General features: G+C 37.3%; 2 protein-coding genes across 2 annotated transcripts; both read right to left on the bottom strand.

Annotated features, from left to right (window-relative positions):
• Positions 1–649: 649 nt before the first annotated feature.
• fabp2 (fatty acid binding protein 2, intestinal) lies at positions 650–2109 on the bottom strand (the record flags this gene model as incomplete). The annotated part of the gene is made up of 4 exons (XM_083934575.1): positions 650–700; positions 843–950; positions 1337–1509; positions 2043–2109. 4 exons carry the CDS (start codon positions 2107–2109, stop codon positions 650–652), a joined length of 399 nt encoding a protein of 132 aa, XP_083790701.1.
• A 4636-nt stretch (positions 2110–6745) lies between these two features.
• gucy1b1 (guanylate cyclase 1 soluble subunit beta 1) lies at positions 6746–20269 on the bottom strand. The gene is made up of 13 exons (XM_083923892.1): positions 20201–20269; positions 19815–19888; positions 17613–17713; positions 17377–17495; positions 17017–17214; positions 15699–15929; positions 15343–15459; positions 14463–14596; positions 12363–12560; positions 11087–11324; positions 10232–10372; positions 8699–8853; positions 6746–7103 (listed from the first exon to the last, which is right to left on the bottom strand). The coding sequence occupies exons 1-13, from the start codon at positions 20201–20203 to the stop codon at positions 6962–6964; spliced, it is 1851 nt and encodes a 616-aa protein (XP_083780018.1). The 5' UTR covers positions 20204–20269; the 3' UTR covers positions 6746–6961.
• Positions 20270–21622: the final 1353 nt, after the last annotated feature.

Raw genomic sequence — 21622 nt, 5'->3', positions numbered from 1 at the left:
ACAGGGACAGAACCTATTTATACTGTATTGCATCAACACTCAAGAACAAAGGAGGACTTTCCCCATTAGGTCACTGATTTTATCTGATTAAGTTACTGGCTGATGTGGCCTGATGTGTCTGAACTGTATGCCTCACTAAATCCTCTTTTCATACCTCTGTGTGGTTAGGATTTGGCCTGACATTACTGTTGAACTGAGTTGTTGGTGCTTCAGTGAATGCTTCTTGTGTAAGTACAGATCAATTTAAAGAAGCTTATACAAATCTGTCTACACTTTATATTTTTGTAGATAATATATATTTATTTTTATTCATTGTTGAATAAAGTTTAAATTATGGTATCACTCAAATTCATCACTTCACTGTGTTTGTTCTTGTATTTCACTTCACACAAACCCCAGATTCTCACTGAAAATTAGCATTTTGATAAATATAACAAATAAAAAAACGCAGAAAAGAGGCTTTTACAGTATGGCTTTATTGCTGCAAGTATCAAAAAAAATAACCTGTGCAAGTCAAACCTAGTTCAGATACTTTATGGGCGTTACAAGTAGTGCACTTTTTACAGGTTATGTTCGTATACATAGTTGAAAATTCAACACAATAATGTATGTAATGCTGAAGTCAAGCATCTCTGTTGATCAGCTTGATCTAACACCTCTTGAAAATCCTCTTTGCGTCCACACCTTCATAGTTGTAGCTCTGTTGACGAAAGATCACATACGGTTATTCACAGGTTTTTCGTAACGCTGAATTATCAAGAGTGTTCACTTGCTTCCCAAGTGTTTGATGTAAAATGTGGACTTGTGGTTCCCTAATTTGTACAAATATAAATTCACCCCACCTGTATAAGTTCATCTCCTTGGACGATTCTGGTTGTTGTCAGTTGCTTTCCATTGTCCTTTCTGATGAAGATCCCCTTCAGCATGTCTCCCTCCATGGTCCATGAGCCCTGCGGGGTGAAGCATGAAGCTTATCCATAACATGAATACTAGGTGGGAAATGTTTGCAGAAGGTTGACAGCTTTATGGTTGTGACTGTCTTGTTGTAGTGAGTTAAAATCAACTGGGCACAAGGGATGATGTGAAAGGGTCAAACCTTGAGCTAACAAATGAGCTGTTTCTTACAGCTCAAAGGTTCAAAGTCTAAAGTGATTGAAACACCCAGGGCACCACAAAGTGTTTATAACTAAACAAATGATTACACTAAATGACTAAAATATAGATAATTGGAGACAGACTTGAGTCTTTTCTGGTAAAGGTCAGTTTCTGAGTGGTTGTAAAGTGTAATGATGGAGGAAAAAAAGGTGCATCCACTGTAGATGCCTCTTCAACTTACTGATACTTCTGTTCCGTCTGCAAGGCTGTAATCAAAGGTGACCCCCAGGGTGAAGTCTATATCCAGGGTGCGGAAATTACTGCTCTCCTTGACATTGAACTTGTCTCCAGTCTGTGTGATGGTTATCTTGAGGTTGTCGTGAGCAGCCAGCTTCCTCTTCACCATGTTAATTCCTATCAACGGACAAATATAAGTATGTTCAATATGCTGTGAACAATCAGAGGAAGTTTGTCAGGATTTAATCTTTTTTTCATGCACATGAAGTTCCTTCGTTTGTGTGTTTGTAGACGGTAAGTAGGTACAAAAGTCAAATTCAAAACATGTTCAGTCGGTCTCATGTATCTTTCTCTCGGTCACAAGGGTTCTTATGTGAGACTTAAGATCCAGTATTAGGTTTACTTTTCTATTTAAGCATTTAAAGACGTAGGCTATTATCTAATAACTTGACCACATACAGCACTTTGATTTTTAAATCTCCTAAATATGTTTATGAAAATGAAACGTGCGGGATAATCAGTTTGCTGCATAACTGACATTTTAACTTAAAAACAACTATCTTGATTAAATTCATCTTAATTAAATTATGGTCATCCTACTTCACAGGTAGCAGACACTGATTTTTCTACCAATGCATCAAGTTCTACATATTTAAGAAATATGCCACTACGTCTTCAGCATTTTATCATCTCAGTTTGACACCACTTACCCATTTGTTCCATGAATTTCTCATAGTTATCATTGCGATCAATTTTCCAGTTGCCGTTGAAAGTCATGGTGGCGGTGAAGGTGAGCTGGCCGGCCCTGCAGTGAGGAGTGTCTTACTCAAAGTCTGCCACTCCTTTTAAACCATGCACCCGCTTATCTCATCATCTAATCAAAATGCTGATGTGGCTGTTTAAAGCTCATATTCTCTCAAGGCAATTTCCACAGCTGCAGCTGATTGGGCAATGCGATGATCCTGAACAGAACAGTTCCAAACCCAATAAACCACACAATATGATAATGTATAGTGTTTTTGAACAACGTTTTACCTGTATCTCTGTTTGCAAAAGGTGTTGGTCATGACTTACAGTAACCATATATCCAATGCAGAACTGCAGTAACTAGCCTCAGTGTGCAGAAAATAAAACATTTTTAAATTGAACTTGAACTTTTTAATCTGCCTATTTTTTGGTCGCTGTACGTCAGGCTGAGACCACAACTAAACAAACATGTTGCATGGTTTCTCACGCTTTTAAACTTAACTGTCTCTGATGTAACTTTACCAAACCTCTTATCACTCAGCCAAGATATTACTGCACCAGATTTTTATTGCTTTGTACAAATACAGCAGTGGTCAGTGTGGTTGGTAATGCGTTTCCAATGATACCTTTGAACTTAGTCTTGCAATTTTGATAAATGAGACCTTTGACATTTGAAGTTAATATCAAACAAACACACTAATTTGAAGTCTATTTTAGGACAAAAGAATGGTGAAAACACAAGTTACTGACTACAAACTGGTGTCAAAAAATGTCATTTACAAACAACAACAAATAAGTAGGCTATTCTTATTTGTCGTTATTTTAAACGTGCAGAGGTAAGGCAGCACACATACATGAATGATACATGATCCATGAAAAAGTACATCTTAAACATCCCTGCCGAGTCCCACAAAGGGATGACTAAATCCTCTCACTTTTCTTTCTTATCTCAGTTTCCTCTCATCTTATTATGTGGCTTGAGAGACCTTTGCCTTTTAATCACTTCCACATCAATGCATCTGCCTCTTATCACACAAAAGACCTTTCCACTATACAACTTTCTACTATAATGCAGTGATGCAATTGGTAATTGAGCTTGAGACATACATGATTAAGGTATTTTGAAAGTAATCTTTAACACAATTAAACTATATCCAACAATGTTTTATCCTTGTTCTAGTGTCAGCTGTAACAGTACATACAACATTAACATGGTGTATAAAAGCAGGGGCATGTTGCTGCAGTGACTCAAACTGTGAGGATTTCTTTGTAGCATCAATCCAAGCATGAGGGTTTTGGGGATAGTAGCAGATTTGAATGGGCAAGAGGAATCTGGATGGGGGAAGCTAAAAGAGCGGTGTTTGTTCCACCCTCATTACTAGTACTGACAGGCTCTTGAGCAAGGCCCTTAACTGGTTACTGCTTCTTTGTGGTTGAATTTTGAACATATTATTCTGCTTTTAGCACCACAATACCAGTTTCCCCATTTGTTTCAGGATTCAACCCAGGGTCCTCAGACGAAAACCTGCTGACATTAACTTTCTGAGTATTTACAGGGTCTTCCTGAAAAAGAGAGCATAGAGTACAGTACAGTACAGTATGCAGTATTATATCAGTATTATATTGGTCAAACATCCAATCCTAACAATTGTTTTACTTCTGGTTGTCTCACAAACCTCTGAGAAAACAAGGGTATTTTGCTGCTAAATGTTCAAGTCCCTTCCACAGCTACTTAATTACTTTGCCCTCAGCCATCTGGTGCTAAAAGTACCTAGTATGTGTATGTTAAGTATTGGGTATGATACTGCGAAACAAAAATGATGAACTTTGTTATAATTTCATTCTGTCTGGTAAAAATTAGTATCCACACAAATAGAATCCCCCAATTTTATTTTATTTTTCTAAATTAATTTCAAATATATGTAAAATCTTTAAAATTGGTAAATGGGAGAAAAGCACAAACATTGTGTGATATTCTTAAGAACTGTGTCAGTTAACTGAAATTGAAATCAAATTTTTTAAATATTTTTTTCATTTCAACCTTTCTATTGATATTAGAATTGAATTCATTATTAATATCCGTAGCACTTTCTTTGTAATCCGTTCTTAATCCTGTAGTGCAAAAATATTGTCTTGTTACAATGTTGTTGTGCCATTTGACAAATGTTTTATACCATTTATACAATGTATGAATATAATTGTTGTCATTTGTATTTTGCAATTTTAAAAAGAAAGTTGAAAAAAAGGTATATTTCCTACCCAGGTGCTAGCCGACGGGCCGCCATCTTTGTTTTGATTCTAAAACAGTGGCACAACTTAAGAAACGGGTTAATTTTCATCATTCAACAAAAAAGTCAGGGTGGGATTTTGAAAATACCATCAGATGGTAAGTAAGACCTCCAGGGAGTCCTCGCAATAACTGCAAGGGATCCACCAAATTAAAGTTTCCAACGTTTTCTCTCTCTCACAAAATGTCTGAAAGTATACATGAACATGAATGCAACTTATTATTTGCAAAGATACATTTGTGAAGAAAAAGAAATACATACACCACCTTGATAAAAGGCTTACTGGCTTATAGCCAAGTTAGCCACTAAGGTAGCCAAGCACAGATACAATTGAGCTGAAGGATTCAATGTGCCTTCCAAATGTACAGTGGAGATCAAAATTAGAGAACAAATTATAAAAACTTGATGTATTCTGAAATACTTTTATATTTTATTTTTCAGAATTTGATAAAATATCTGCTGTGGCTATACCACTGCTGTCCTAGCATGTTTTTTTTAAATAACCAAGGCACTTCAACAAAAAAAAACAGCAAAATTAGAGACTACTTTCAGATACCTCACAGTTGTTGGTGTTAATCTGGCACCTGGTGACAATTTACTTGTTGTTGGTCACACCCTATTTATCTGCAGCTCTCCTGGTGACTTTGCAAAATGGTAAGCCGCTCTAAGGTGACTGAAACCTTGAGACAGCAGGTTGTCCACATGAAGGCCAAAGGGATGACCCTCTAGTCTAGTCCAAGTCTGTGATTTCAGTAAAATTTAATTTAGGCACTGGTACATAACTTAAGCATTTCTATTGTATTCTACTTTATACTTCTACTGTACTAAATTTTGGAGGCAAATATTGTACTTTTTTGACAGCTTTAGTTAACTTGTAAAATACAATCTTTAATTATAGGTTAAACTCCCCAGCAGTATAAGGCAATTCAAATGATCCCCACCTTAAACAGCTACAACATTAAAGTGATACACACATTCATTCATCACCAAGTATAATTCAATACATTTATATAATATGTATGAATCTGAAATGAGCCACAGTCTCTGCAAAATCATTTTTACTTTCCGAACTATTACAAACCATAAAATAGTGTGTCGTCTCACAATAGCATGATGGAGGCTTCAAATGTAATGACTTTTTGACCCAAGCTTGTAATCTTCTGAGTGGCCACCAGAGTGAGCTCTTTACATAATAATATCCTATTAAAGGCTTGCACACTGCCTTATGTGAGAGCCAAGACCATGCATTACTTTTCTGTTTCTGATTCTCTTCCTCTGTAAAGTTTAGTTTTTTATAAGAGCCGCAACGAGCAGGCTGATTGCAAAGCTTATACAAAGTAAACAACACTTTCTCAAGACTATTTTATTAGTTATCTCCCACCAGAAACATTGTTAAAATAAATTTCTTACATTACAATTTCTTACAAGCACAGATATGGACTCGTACAAAACAAGGGGCACCTGCTTCTTGCTAAGAGAGGATTCCTTGCAAGGACACTGAAGTTTAATAATAATAAAAAAAAATAGGGTGAAAAAATGTGGTACATTTACTCGTGAAACGAATCCAATACATACAGCACAGTTTAACTTATAGAGGCACAAACAGTAGTTTTACCCATATTAAAGTTTACATAACTATTTCTTATTAGAAAAAAAGAATACATACCAAATAACAAGATGTCAACAATAAATACGTAGATCAATATCTCAACAACTTTTAGTAGAACTGAAAATGGTATTCAATGTTAATTCACAGAAAAAGACCAAATGTGAAAAAGAGGTGCAATAAATGGAGTAGTGTATAGTGCTCATTTTAAATTTAATTATTTTCATAATGCAGCGATAGATACATTATGACACAGGGTTACTAACGGCCCAACGTGTATCATTTGTGACTTTAAAAACTCTTTGAATTGTAATATATGTATATATTTAGCACAGTAGCTTTTGTACCAAAGAACTGGTAATCATGGTGATATAAATACAGCAGCTATAAAAATCTAAATTTATTTTTATGTTAGTGGTTTTGATACCAGTGTTACATGTTCAGTGTAAAACTATCACAGTCATTCAAATAGTGACAGTAATGTTTTTGCACAAACAGGATATCAAGCTATAGTAATTGTATTATATTCATTAAATATTTGGGCTGATAGAGTAAAGATAATCTATTTAGAACAGAACAAATGCAGTATATGACTATATTAACAAATAAACATTTAAGATGGATGGAAAATGTTTCACTTACCGAAACCTTTAGTGATGTACAATAGCGATGTGAAAATATTTGTCCCAAAAAAATCATCACACTGGAATATCACTAACCTCTACTATTCATGAAACACTTGAACACACCATTGTTTCAGATCATGGTCAAGTAGAAACAAGTAGGGAGAGCAGCGGTACAGGTTCAACATTTTAAAAATATCTGTAAGTCTATGGATAATACTTTTTTTATTCCCCCTGATCCATCTCATCCCTGCCTCAAAAGTTGTGTTAGGACATTTTGACTACACAGTACCATACAGAAGCCTCTGTTAGATGACACTCAGATACACTGAAATGGTGTTTTAGTGTATATGAATTGTTAAGCTTTAGCTAACTGTGGTGGACTCTTCGGTGGGCTTCCTGGACAGAAACCACACCTTCATGGGTTCCTTCTTTCCTTTCATGGTGATGGGGCCCCGATACTCCAAATTAAACTGAGGGTCAGCGTTCTCAGCAGACTGCAAACACCTGCAAAACAACGTCAACACCATCATAAATCACTCTCACTGTAGGGTCTGGGGGGGATTCTGTATATTACTCTAAATAACCTCTATGCTAACATTTTGTGTCAACAAAGAACATCAAATTCACAGATCCAAACAGACCTACTGGTTTATGTTTTAAATCATCATCATACACAAACAGTACCATGTAGTGAAAGGCTTTTGTGCCTAGCTCCACAAATCAACCAGCAAATAGAAAAATAGAATATTACACAAAATATATTTTATAGAGGAAACAAAAGTAACAGTAAATTTTATTGAAAAGTTTCAGAAAATTGAAACAATACAGGGCTCGACAGTAACAGTTGCCAGGTTGCCATTGGCGACCATTTTAAGAAAACAGTAACCAATTCTTGCCCTTTGGTTTCCATCATTAACAACCTCTGACTAACATGTGAAAAACAGGTGCAGCGAACAGGCACCCCCAAAATATATAAATATATATAAATATACTGTATATATTTTTTTTTTAAATATTTGTTAGTGATATTTAAATATAATATAATATTGCTTCTACAGTTGCACGTTCATTGGTGCGACTTGCATGCTTGCATATGTTTTAGAGACAGCCGTGAAGCCAGTTAAGTTGTTGTTTATTTGTTCAGTTACTATTCTTTTTTTTATCACATTTTAATTTTTAAGCTGACATATAACAGCATAATATCTTAATCATCCAAAAAATGGCAACCATACTTTCAGTTTTGGCAACCAAAAGTGGATGTCTGGTTGCCAGTGTTGAGCACTGAAATAACCAGTACACATACTGTATATGCCAGGGGTGTCAAACTCAGGCCCGTGGGCCAAATCTGGCCCCCGGTGTAATTATATTTGGCCCGCAAGATCATATCAAGGTCCTATGAGAGCTGGCCCGCGAGTATAAAGCACATACACGTCTACTGTTCTGTTGACAAACATGAGCATCCATGCTACCAGTCTCTTCGGACAAACTTAATCCACCCCTCCCCAAAAATGGCCAAAGAAAGTCTTGTCTTGTCTGCAGAGAAAACATAAGAAACACCACGACAAGTACAAGGACCTGCACTGAAAAGGTTCAACAATACATATCTGGAGAGATATTGAGTTTGGCCCGCAACTTTGTCCCAGTTTTTAAATTTGGCCCACTGTGAATTTGAGTTTGACACCGCTGGTATATGCAATGTGGCAGATGGATGAAGGTGAATTATGTGTCATGAGTTGGATAGGTGTAAGTCACTTCTGGACCTTGAAGGAAGAAACTCCTCTTCCTCTCTATTTTGGCCTTGAGGCAGCGGTAGCGCCTCCCTGACCGCAGCAGAGAGAAGACGCTGTTATTTGGGTGATTGAGGTATTTTAAGATTCTCTGAGCCCTTGTCCTGCACCTCTGGGTGTAAATGAATTGAAAGGCTAAGACAACTTGTCCTTCATGTCAAATACTGCTACTGTTTCACCAAGTTGCAAAATCTCCTTTAAATCCACCTAATTTCTCTACAGCCAGTGATAAAATCCAAACATGACTGTACATAAATAAGGAGAACAGGTGACAATATGCCACTCATGAAATTAGGAGGTTCTTCTACCTACCGGTAAGTATATTCTGAGACATTTATTTTCCCCTTTTCACCAGTAGTTTCTGTACGACTTGTGAGGTTGACCGTATTTCCAAAAAGGCAATATCTGGGCATCCTCTGGCCAATCACCCCAGTAACCACTTCTCCTGTGTGGATCCCGATAGTAATCTGGAACGAAAGGAGAATGAAAAAAAGGAGACTCAACTGTGATTCCACTGTATTTCAGTTATAATTTAACTAGAGTAAATACAAATGCACAAACAAAACTATTTTCTGTCAAATATAGGCAAAGCCAAGTGTAAATATTTATAGGATAAACAGAGCGCTGATCATAAGTTATCTGGGCTTAATTCATTACTTAAAGTAGCCCATGACACCTGATTTATCTTCTTCTAAACTATACTAACAGAAAATACACCGTTTGAGTGTGAGATAAACTATTCTAGCATTTAAATAAGCCTGTGTAAATGTTAATCAAGGGGGTCAATGAGTTGTGATCCATAGAGAGAGATAAAAACTATCCAGCTTAATGCTTCTTTTAGTTTGCTGGCACAAGTTCTTAAAGCTATGGACTGAAAAGGTGCAACATTTGGTGGGTGGATATAACTTTGCCAGAAATCAGTCCGTGCACGAAGTTGGATTTTTTTTTTTTTAGCAATTCCAAAAGTAGCCCCAGGCAATCTACAGACTAATATTTACACTTGAACTTGTAGGCACTTCAGTGTTGTCTTCAGAGCATGAACACGCTTAGTGTCGGAGACAAATGAGAGTCTATTATTAGACACAGGATCGTGAGATGATTTCAGTCTGTTTCTGCAACTAAATCGGACTCGTCCTGCCAGTGCCATGTCCAGAATAAACAGCCTTTTGTTAACCAGACATGATTTTCCAAAGTCAAGCCTCTGCAGTCATTGATACAATAACAATCTCCAACAGTCAGTTAAACAAATGTCTGCTGTTTTTTATCCAACTTTTCACAATGCATTATTTCATTGTAGAAATATGTCCACATACACAGATAGAATTCTGCTAAAATCGATCATAAAATACCACGGTCATATTAGGTTGAATGCCAGACACTCAGAGCAATAGTGGGAAAAAAAAGCTCCAAAATGCCTAAATTCTATGTGACAAAATAACAGATGCATTGCTAAAAACAAGCTGCTTAATAATTAAATGTGTGAAGCAAAACTGAGAATGATGTCAGAGACATACAGTATACAATTAGAAACATTGGCATTCATATGCACACACACAAACCATCTGCCAATCTAAAAATTTCATTGTGAATTTTTTGTGGCCAAAAGTTTCTTAGTCTACAGTATGATTTGGAGAATTACATAAAACTATTTATTGTGAAAAAAAAATAAATATATATATATATATATATATATTAAAGTAAAGTATGCTCGGTGTATGTAGCTTCAATACAAATAACAGTATTTACGCCTATTATTTGGGGAGTTTATCGTACAGAAAGTACAGTATATAGTCACATAACGATACAGAAGAAAGAAAAATCTGACACTCAAGAATTTTATCACACCTGTACGGGTTGATCATCCACTTTGACTTGTCCAGCAATCTCCAACATATCAAGAGCGAGGTGGCAGATGGACTTGGCGTGGTGTGTGCATGGCTCTGGTAGGCCGCTCACGGTCATGTACTTATCACCCACTGTTTCCACCTGTATAAAGACAAACTATTTGTCATTCTTCACATGAATTGTATCATTATTTAATAATAACCTTATTTAGCTTTGCTTTACTTTTGGTTCATATGAAATCACATGTTCCCACTGTGCTACAATGGTTTTTTGGTTGTTTTTTTTTTTGCACTGTGCGCCTCGAAATAAGCAGAAACACCCTGAAATTAACACTTAAACACTTACATCAGCTTTAAGACATTCAGGGCCTCTTTGAGCCCTGCTAAAACCCTAAGACCACCTAGCCATTCAGCTTGTAGAGTAAATATTACTTCTTTTGGTGACCCAGTGCCTGAAGCTCATCCCCTGGAAGTGCCGAGGTCTGTTTAAATTCTTAAAGTGCATTCTTGTCTGAAAGCCTGGGGTGTAAATCTGCTACGAGGCCTATAAAATGGCACAGTCCCTCTGTAAACCTACACCGTGTTTAGAAGTTAGTACTACTCTTCTTATGGTGAAAAACTCAAGTCAACTGATATAAATGCTCTTACTGAGTATGTGCATAATTGCATCATTCACCAAGAAGGTTGGTGTGCTTCACTTTAGAACCAGCACAGAACATAGCAACTTCACAATTTCAGATTCTAGACTTGCATTTTTTTTTTTTTTTTGTAGACTTTGATTATTATCACTCATTTACTGAGGGAAATGTACACATATGCATGATAAACTGTCATGGTAGAATTCTTGCTTCCTAACCTTGTATACATAAGGGTTGTTCCGAGAGTCTGTCAAGATGTCAAAGCGTGTGTAAACATCATTGAGCAGGTTGACTATCTTGATGGCTCCCTCGGCCGAGGCGTGCTTGCTGCAGAAGGCATTGAATCCTACAATGCCACTAAAGAGGATGGTCAAGTTGTCGTAGCGTTTGGCTGGGACGGGCCGCTTGTGTCGCAGCTCGTTGGCAACAGATGGAGGCAGAACAGAATAGAGCAATCTTAAAGGGAAGAAGAGAAATGAACATTTCTGAGCAAAAGTGTAGTGACGGTGTACTCGAGCAGCAGAGTAATGGGCTAGGGCTGCCAGACTGAAGTCCATCCTTTGGATCAGCATTTTATTTGCTCACCCACCACCTTTTGGTCATTTCGCTATACAAGCTGCTCTCAGATGGGAGGGTTGTGTTTCTATGGTAACTGGTTAGATCATGGCTGCCTGTTTTTTTTAAATACCTTCCATGATGCATCATAATATGAGGATACAGAACAGATAACGGCCACTACACAAAAATCTATACATGGAAATAAGTATATTCACCCAGGAGATGAGACTATACGTATTCATCCGTGACATCTTTTAACAACCTACAAAAACAGCATATATGTATGTTTTCAACATCAGAAAATATACCGTTTTAAAGCTTTTTAAAAGGCAAATACGGTGCAGCAGCAGTTCTCTTAAATATTTAGAGAGGAGTCATGAATTCTAATCAATGTTCGAGGCCCAAGGCACTTTCAGACTGGAGAATGGCGAGAATAATAATATAGGGATCCATGAGGCAGAGTGAAAGCCTTTTCTTATAAGAAGATAGGGCCTCTACAGCAGTCTTAATAAAGACCACACTCTACCGCCGTGCTCCTCTCCAGCTGTCACCCACTGCTGTGCCAAATTACTATGACAGGCCCCTTTCTGAGAGCCAGAGTCAAAACCAACTGTATTCACCATAACAGGGACTGAAGACTAGCTAAGGCAATAGATTCTGACCCTAGGTGGTCCAACTGTCACGTAGCCTCAACATAACTGTATGGGAGTGACACCTCTTAGTGTCTATCCTTAAAGGGAATACTTGAAGAGACTCCTATTTTATCTCCCTTAATGACGGACTAATGAACAATCCTTGAGACTTATTTTTCCAACACAGGAATGACAGCACTGTTATTGTACTGAGTTTGAGGGTGACTCACAACCTACAGAAAATGACAGGGATTTGGTATACAATTACACATAAATGACCTCTAAACAGAAAAAATCATCTAACCTGTCTGTCTTTTTCTTCTCGTCTTCCAGGGCCCTGAGTGTGTGCTGCAGACGATCTGTCAAGATTTCCAACTCTTGGGTCAGCTTGTACTCCTCGCGAAACTGCTCCCCCAACAGCACGAGGTCACGCGTGGCGTCATGTAGTGGGATGTCGCTCAGGTAAAGGCCTCTTCGTGTGAGATCATCCAGGTTCATAACACTAGAGAAACAGAGAAAGGAGAAAACTGGGAGATACTAGTACTCTAGTACTCATCTGTAATTGCTGGTGTTACAGTTTCACAGTAAAATGGCAGAAAATGTATGATTTTTATCTGTGGGTAGAAAGAAAACTGCAGCCTTTTTACGCTGGGTTTGATCATATTAGGAAATTGCATTCATTAAACAAAACAAAGTATGAACCACCAGCAATGAGATCACCCTTTAAGACTAATGTTTCTGTTGTTAAGGGTGAAGTCAGACACATGAATATCCCGTACATGAGGCTTATCCTGTTTATGATCATATTCAGGATATGGTGTGTACATGAGCAGAGAAATTGGGTTATTCATATTCCCTGCATACATGAATACTAGTAACCCAGTTACTGCATTGTATTTGAGCAGGCGCCGTATTGACAAAACCAATAGCAAAACCAGCGAGAGTAAATATGAAACACACTGTACATTTACTTCCTCTTTACAACATTTATTCAAATTTCTTCTCTGCTCTGATCCCCAACTACAGCTGTCTATTCTGACCTCATCCGCGTTCTCTCTCCTCCCTGGCACATTCACACACACACACACACACACACACACACACACACACACACACACACACACACACACAAACACACACAAACACACACACACACACACACACACACACACACACACACACACACACACACACACACACACACACACACACACACACACACACTGTACTTCCTGAAAGGAGCTACGCTGCAACGTCCACTGCACAGACGTCAGCCTGCTACTACCACTAGGTAGGAAAGGGGAGCAGTGGATAAAGATATGCACCTTTTGTTACCAAAAGACAAACCTCTGTTTCTTCATTGCTCCTGAAGTGAGACCATGAGTAAGACATTTTCCCTGCTGCCATTGTTTGTATTTCTGTTTACATCAGGAAAAGGTGACTACATGCAGCAGTATCCTGGTTTCTGTTGGACCTAGTAGAATATCCAGGTTTCTGAAAAGGTGATATGGTGTTTAAATGACTAAACTCATAAATAAATAAACTCCAATAACCGGATCATAAAAGGGATATCCATGTCCATGTAAAGGCACACTGTGTTGTATGTTATCAACCTTCAGGGAGAAACCTTTTGTGAAAACACTGATCTTGTCCTCAGCAAAGTGTCTTCAATCTGCGAGGACAAGATGTCTTGAACCCTTCTAGAAATGTCTGATTATATACAAGAGCCACAGAGGCTAATGGAGGTCATAGCAGAGGAACCAATGTAATTACCTGCTCTCGGGTTTCTCTGTGGGGTTTTTTTCCTGACCATGTACCTATATTAAGTTTTATAAAAGCAGAAAATAAATTTGAGAATATTGTAAATACGTACTTACTAATTAAAATTGGGAATATTCAAAAGCCAACAATAGCAGCCAAACTGCGCCAAAACCGAGAGAGCTTGAGTATATCAAGACTAGTCACTTTTGTCACTTCCGGTCCTAAGTCGCGCCGTGGCGGGGCCATGTTGTTGTTAATCCAGCGTTGTTGGAGCTTGACCCATACTAATATTTGTCCCCCCAACTTTCTCAAAGTGCAATTCTAATTTGTCTGAATACTGGTTTAAAAACAAATAGATACGGCACACTTTAAATATTTGTACACTAATGTGCATTGAAAAAATTGTTACACAGGAAACTTTAAACAAAACTGTTAAGGCAAGCAGGTGTCACAGTTTTTTTTTCTCAATTTACATAAAATACTGTATTCTGTGTGGGTTTTTTTTATGTGCAAAGGCATTCATCAAAACGATCACCTCTGAATTATGGATTCCAGGACTTGGGGTAAAGTGGGTAAAAGAGTAAGTGTTATTGGCGTGTGTGTATATTCAGTCTGTGCTTTTGTCGGGACAAACTGGATTTACCTGGGTGAGCAAAGAAAAAGGATGTTCTCCGCCTCTGGCAAGTAGATCATCTGTCCTTTCAATCTCAGACAGCTGATCTCAACCCCCGTCAGCTCGTCCTCGTTCTCTACAGTCTCCACATTCAGCAGGCCCTCCTGTCAGGATTACATCACACTTATGAATATTGCATTATATGTTCTCCTCTAAATCTGCTTCCAAACTGGGCACCAGTTCGGCTCAGTCTTCATTTTTAAATCTTTGGGTTTTTCTGCCTTAAGTGTCACATGCATCATTTCACCATTCAAGAAAATTTGTTCAGATTTTATGTGTGTAAAGAAGAAAATATCAACTTTTAAGTACTAAGTAGTAAGTAGCATCCCAGGAGTGGCAGCGCTTTGAGACCAGTCTCTTCACAATGAGTACAGAAGTTTAATGCTTTTTCAAGGCACAGCAGCTTTTATTTTAACACTAGTGCATTTTCCCTCCTGATGTTCCATTTGATTTATCACTGAAATCTGTGCTACACAGTACTGTTATCTTGCAATAAGTATCGAAATTGCATGAAAGAAAAAAGTATATTTAATTTTTCAGGACATTTAGAACCTTGCACTATTTGCTCCGTCCATAAAATGTAATATAAAATGCTACATATCAGTTTCTTATTGTTTGCATGCTCAGTAATCTCTTCATATAAACAATAAAATCCTCAATAACAAGTGCTGAGTCAAAGTGCAATGTAGATGCTAAGGAAATCATTAAGCTCAACAATAAAAGACTATAACCACATTCTGTGACATACATTCAAACCTTGTTTGAAAACTATGCTGGTAATATAAGAAATGTATTGATGGGATTGGCCAACAATGCTGTGACAAAAAACAAAATTATATGACATATCTACCTTGCTTCGCAGAACAAAGACAGTGTTGATGTGGGAAAGGATGCCATGAAAACTGAAGTCAATGTGAGGACGGACCAGAGAAAAAACTGAAGGGAGGATACAGGTACCAGGCTGGAGCTGGGGAATAAAATAAAATGTGCATATTTCTGTTATAGCATATTTCTGTTATATGAGATCAGAGGTTATTGCTTTAATCCCTTTTATAATCAATTACTGCTGAATTATGGGCATCCAAATCTAAGACAGTGACTGAGACCAATACAAGTCAAACTAAAACATAAAAAAGTGCTGACTTGATAAAACAGTCTTTGCTGTATGTAAACCAGACTTTTACATAATTACATGTGAATCCACACCTGAGGCAGGACTCGATAAATGGCGTTCCCACACTGTGTGAGCATCAGGTCTTTATCAAACATGAGGTGAAACGGGAAGGCCTTGCAAAAAGTATACGGGCTGATCCTGGTCTCCTGTGTTCCGTTCTCCTCAAAGCCGTCCAGGTCCTCGTAGAACGCCTCTTCCTCTGAATCCTTCTCCTCAATCAGAAACTTGATGTGGTCGCACTCCTCACTTTTCGGTTGGATCATCTGCATCAGAGGAAGTTAAATAATAGTTTGAAAATTGGTATTATTGTTGCAAAACTGACTTAATTAAGTTCAAATGAAATTAAACTGGCCACAGGGCTTAAAGTTAAATTCATATAATACGTAATTCAACACACCATACATATAATTCCTCCTTGACAACTTTTTAGGGTAACAAATCATTTCTTGCTTTAATTCTCGTTGCCTATATTGTGTAACATGGTTACAGCGATAAAATATTTCCCCATTGCAATATTAGTGTTGTTCATATTATTCAATTAATGATTTAATTGACATAAGTATTTAATTATAGCGTGCAGAAAGTGTAAAATGACATGATTCAGTGGGTTTATGGGCATAAGGCATTCTGACGTCAAGCTGCTGTCTCTGCACCGGTTGCCACAGCAACAGTGGCAAATATTTCCAGAAATTGGGTGTCACATTTGGAGCATCTGCCATTTTCTGTTCTTTCATTACACACACACACACACACACACACACACACACACACACACACACTTGCTGAAAGAGATGTACAACATGATTAGGTTTGGGAGAACATACTGCTGGGTTATGAAACTGAAGAGAAAACCCCTGCCACAGCACAGGGGATGTCTCTAGAGACTAACATGCCGCAGTTATCGGTGCAGATTACAGGCTGTGATTTGTGAGCTGCCCATTGACAACAGTGTTGCAACAATGCAGTCAATGGCCAATTTAACTTAATCCACAGTTTGATAAAGTTAAAATAAAACTCCCTGAAAGACTCCTGAGCTACAGACTATAACTGAGATCTATAAATATCCTCTGACTCACAGACATTAACCAAAAACTAATTTGTCCCAGTGCAGTATTGTTCTCTTTGGGTGTTTTGAACTTTCTGTTGTTTAATCTCCATACAGTATTAATAACCTATTCAGCAATACAGCACACGCATATTCTGACACACATTTACAGGAACTAAAAGGCTTCATTGAATGCTGAATCATAAATTAAGAGAGGAACATGGAAAAAGTCTTCTTCATTCATCAGTAGCAGAGTGAGGCTTAAGAGCTGCATATAAAAAAGGAACAAAATCAGCAAAGCAGACCTTCATCTCTATCTCTGTCCCGTGGATTTGTTGAGCAACAGTTTTAATGATGCCAATCACAATGTCTTGCAGGCCTTCTCTCTCTGAGTAGTAGTGAAGAATCAGGTTGTTCCCCTTCTCTGCATCAGTGCAGCGGAACGATGGAGCCCTCATCCCGGGATAAATGGTACCCAGGTGGTCATGTAGAGCATCCAAATTCTGAAAATTTAGATTAAAGATGAACCAAAGAGCATGAAAAAAATATGTGACTTGTGAGGGACGGATTAATGTTCAAAATTTGAGTAGTAGAGGCTGAGATATCTTGACTTTTAGTCCTGAGTGTGGGTAACCATCCAGCTCTCATTTAAAGAGAGGGCCTACCTGCAGGAATTCACGAACATTTGAGCCTAACACTCGCAAAATGGTGTCATATCCCGACTCTTGGCAGAATTCAAAAAACATCTTCCCAAACATCTGCAAGATCTCTCCTGCATCGACCTCTGAAATACAGAAAGAATCACATCAGTGGCTCAGCATACCATACAGATTTTTATTATAATACACAACATAGTGTATAGTGTAATTTTTATAATTGCAAGAAACATGCTGTGACTCACTGAGAACTTTACTTGCAGCAGCAACAAGATCGTATGTTTTGCCATCTTCATATATGATTCTAACAAGGAACTGACCCTCGATATCAAGCTGAGCCTCCCTCCTGAAAATAAAGTGCATCCAGCAGTTATGAGCAAACGTCACAGTAGAAATAAACGTTGGCAGCTTGTCCTGACAACCAATAGCTTTGCCTTTTTGCAATTGCTTTTCTATTGTTGGTTTAATCGCAGAGGAATTTCAGGTTACAGAAATAATACAATAACAACTTATTTGTCTTATTTGTGGCCACACAGTGTGAGCTGTCTTGATTCAGGTTTAGATCTACTGCAGGTCCTTTGGTATAAAAACAGTTCCAAGTTTAGTGCTATTTATACCTTTGACAACCTAATTTCCACAAAATTGTCAGAAAAGTTAATGAGGTTCTGATTCATGCTGTTTAACTGAGAAAACAGAAATGATTTATAGTCCTGAGCAACAGCCGCCATTTTATCAGACTGTGCAACAGCTGAAAAAACATACCAAGGCTTGAAAGCTTTTGTAACAAAAATAAGAATTTGTTTTAAAATGATTCAGCCCATCAAAGGTCTGAAAAGGGACCAAACATGATAAATTGTACATTAAATAACAACGAGTTACAATAGCAGCGATAACAAAATATGCTGAGAGGTTTTTTTTTTGGTGGCAGAAGAATGACCACTTTGAAAACATTTACACAAGACAGCTGCTGCTGCTGTTTTTTTTCTGGTTGTTCTTTTTTAGGCAGGGTCACATCTTGTGCAGTTTGAGCCAAACAATTCAACATGCTGAAAAAATGACATGTTAACACTACAGTGGAAGACATTCATCCTACTGTCTGTGTGTGTGTGTGTGTGTGTGTGTGTGTGTGTGTGTGTGTGTGTGTGTGTGTGTGTGTGTATGGATTATGAATTACAACATCCCACCTCTATATGATAAAGAAGCTACATTAGTTTGCAGAATGCAGTTAGGAAAACACCCTGACAATGTTGGAATTGGATCATTTACTGAGTCAGGGACATAGCTAACATTGAGGTTATGCCCTCTACATTTTCTTCTGGGAATTTGGGAGTTTATATCAACTTTCAGGGAGTTTACTTTCCACATTGGAGGATATCGTAGATGTAGACATACTTGTAGTCCAAAAAAATAAGTATTAATAAAGGATCCATGATTTTCCCACCAGAATTTTATTCTGGGCTGTCTGCAGAGTCTCTGTCCATTGAAAACCGCGTGTCTCCTAATTTGGCGAGTTTGAATTTTTAAGATTAACTGATGCGTAATGGGGTTGATAAAAATTCTCTAACCACCTCTTACCATAATTACACCAATTTAAACCCACCATGTTTTCATTAGTAATGGAAAAGATGACGTTTTGGAGAGTCGCTGAAATAAAAGTTACAAAATAAAAGGTTATAACTTATCTGTTCAATTAATTAATAAAATACTGAATAATCAAAATCATTAAGAATATATTTGAGACTTCATTTTTAGGTGTTTGGTGACATTTTTCTGGGGGATGGTGGGGCTCAACTCATGACCTCAGGATTTATAACCCTGGCTAAGGCCCAGTTCACTTGAGTGATATTTTGCGTTGTACTTTCTACTACACATTTCAGACAGAACTATTGTAGAAGTGACAGCTAATATCATTCATTTATATTATCCACATATTGCCATAGAGCATGATAGACAACACTGTTTTAGAGGAAACTATCCAAAAATATATGAAGCAATAGAGATTAGTTCCAGCTACAACAATAAAATGCATTGTAATGCAACAAATAATATAATAGAACATTTACAGGGACCACCATTTTCTGCATAATGAGTACTTTTACTTAAAGTACAGTTTTGCTGTTCATTTTCCTGTTTTTGCTCAAGTAAGATTTTGAATACAGGAGTACTTTTTGCATGTTGTAATACTCCTTTTCAGCATAACACAATGTGGTTTCAAGCCTACAATTAATAGAGCACAGGACAAAAAAGTTTCTATGGGATGGTGTTTAAAACGTGATATTTATCAACTTGGTTAATCATTACAGTAAAAGGCAAATGTCTACCCCAGCTGACAGTGAGTTGGGCTGTACAGTAGCCCTGCCTTGTATCCTTGTTGTGGCCTGGTTGGCTACAGTGTAACCAATGATCCCCACAGGGCCGAATAGTAAACACACGATCCAGAAACTCACTTGATGTCTTCCCACACTTCCGGGCCGTAATTCCTTAAAACGAGGAGCTCCAGGGCGTGATTCACAAAACCATACTGTAAAATTATGATAGAAATACACGTGAATATTATTTTATGGAAACATATATATTTTTAAACATTGCCTAGATGCATATATGCATATTTTATACGACATATTGTATGCTAAAAACATAGTATAAGCTTAAAATACATGCGTATTGTGTTCACCTGTTAATATATGCATGCAGTTCACTATAATCAGTGAAATTCACAGCGAGTATAGCGGTCTCCTAATGGAGGAAATGTCAAACGCAAACACATCTCGTCGCGCGAAAGACAGAGTATTTTACCAGCATTAAAACATATACGAAATCCTCATAAACATACCATAATGGCAGTCGCTCCTTTTCTCCTTATTTTGAAGTGTAATCCGTTGAATCTGACTCAACCTTCATCGTTTGGTACAGATGCTGAGTGTCCCTGCGTCCGCCCCCCCTGTTCTTTTCCTCTCAGCTAGTAACTGACAGCGAGTCTGTCCAATAGAAAATCAGAGAAGCTCTTACGTAAGCCAACCCTGACCAATGAGAACGCAGCTGCGTTGTCCAACTGATGCTGGTGAACCTAGAGTCACTGCAGGTATAGGTACAGTTTCATGTTCTACAATTAGTACTGTAATACAAAAATAAACAAAATATATATCTTCAAAAACTTAAAGCAAAGTAGCATTTTTTATTTTTTAAATAACTTGCATGGCAAACATTATTTTACAAAATGTTATATAATAAGCTTATATCTGATCACTTTGAAGAAGTCCTTTACTTTGGTAAAAGCAGCAACACCACGATGTAAAACTATTTTTTTAAGAGTCTTTCATTAAAATTTTGGTTAAGTAAAAAATAAAAACGGTTTAAAAATGCATTAGGGAAAAGTACTGAAGTAATATCAGCAAGATGCACTGTATGAAAAGTAAAAGTACCCATTACTCCTTTCGGAAAGGGAATATTAATATATATTGGCCAGTTTAAGAATTATTGCATAGATAACATCTAAATAATGTAATGCTGTAATGTAATAATGTAATAATGTAATGCTTGTTGTCAAAGATGAGATCATTTTAACAACTTTATATGCCTTTATGTGTTGTTTAATTGCTAACAGTACACAGTACAGTACAGTACACTACACCTTAGCCTATATAATGAGGATCATGTGTTCTTTATGTTAAATCCTAAATCTCCAAATAGACTAGGTAACTACAGCTGTCTGATAAATTGTATGGAGTAGATTAAAAAGTATACTTTTGCTTTGAAATGTAGTGAAGTAGATGTATAACGTAGCATAAAATAAGTGCTGAAGTAACATGCAAGTACCTGAATATTGTAATTACAGGTGTATAACTTGAATAAATGTAGGCTACTTAGGTAGTTTCAACCACAACATGTCATTGTGTCAGTGGTGTAATTTAACATTACAAATCTTTTATATCACAGAATACTATATTCTTTACACGGTAGAGTCACATGTGTGTTAATTTCAATATTTATTGCGCTTTGATTACATGACAATGATTAAAGCACATCAAATCTTTAAATGACTTTATAGTTTCCTTCAATTTTTCCAAATGATTTGTTCTGACACTAGCCACTGAAACACACAAAGCCGGTTCTAATGTGGATTACTCCTGTCGTACTTTACCAACAGGTCAAGGTGCTTTTAGCAGGTAGTCTGGACGGATGTGAATGAACCAGTCAGGTTAAATATTTACAGAAAAAAATCTTGATAAAAGAAACCAATGTGTTCAGCAATATC

This window comes from Echiichthys vipera (genome assembly GCF_963691815.1).
Source record: "Echiichthys vipera genome assembly, chromosome: 2".
Lineage (NCBI taxonomy): Eukaryota > Metazoa > Chordata > Actinopteri > Perciformes > Trachinidae > Echiichthys > Echiichthys vipera.
The sequence above is the reverse complement of the archived record's forward strand: the minus strand, read 5'-3'. Positions and strand labels throughout refer to the sequence as shown.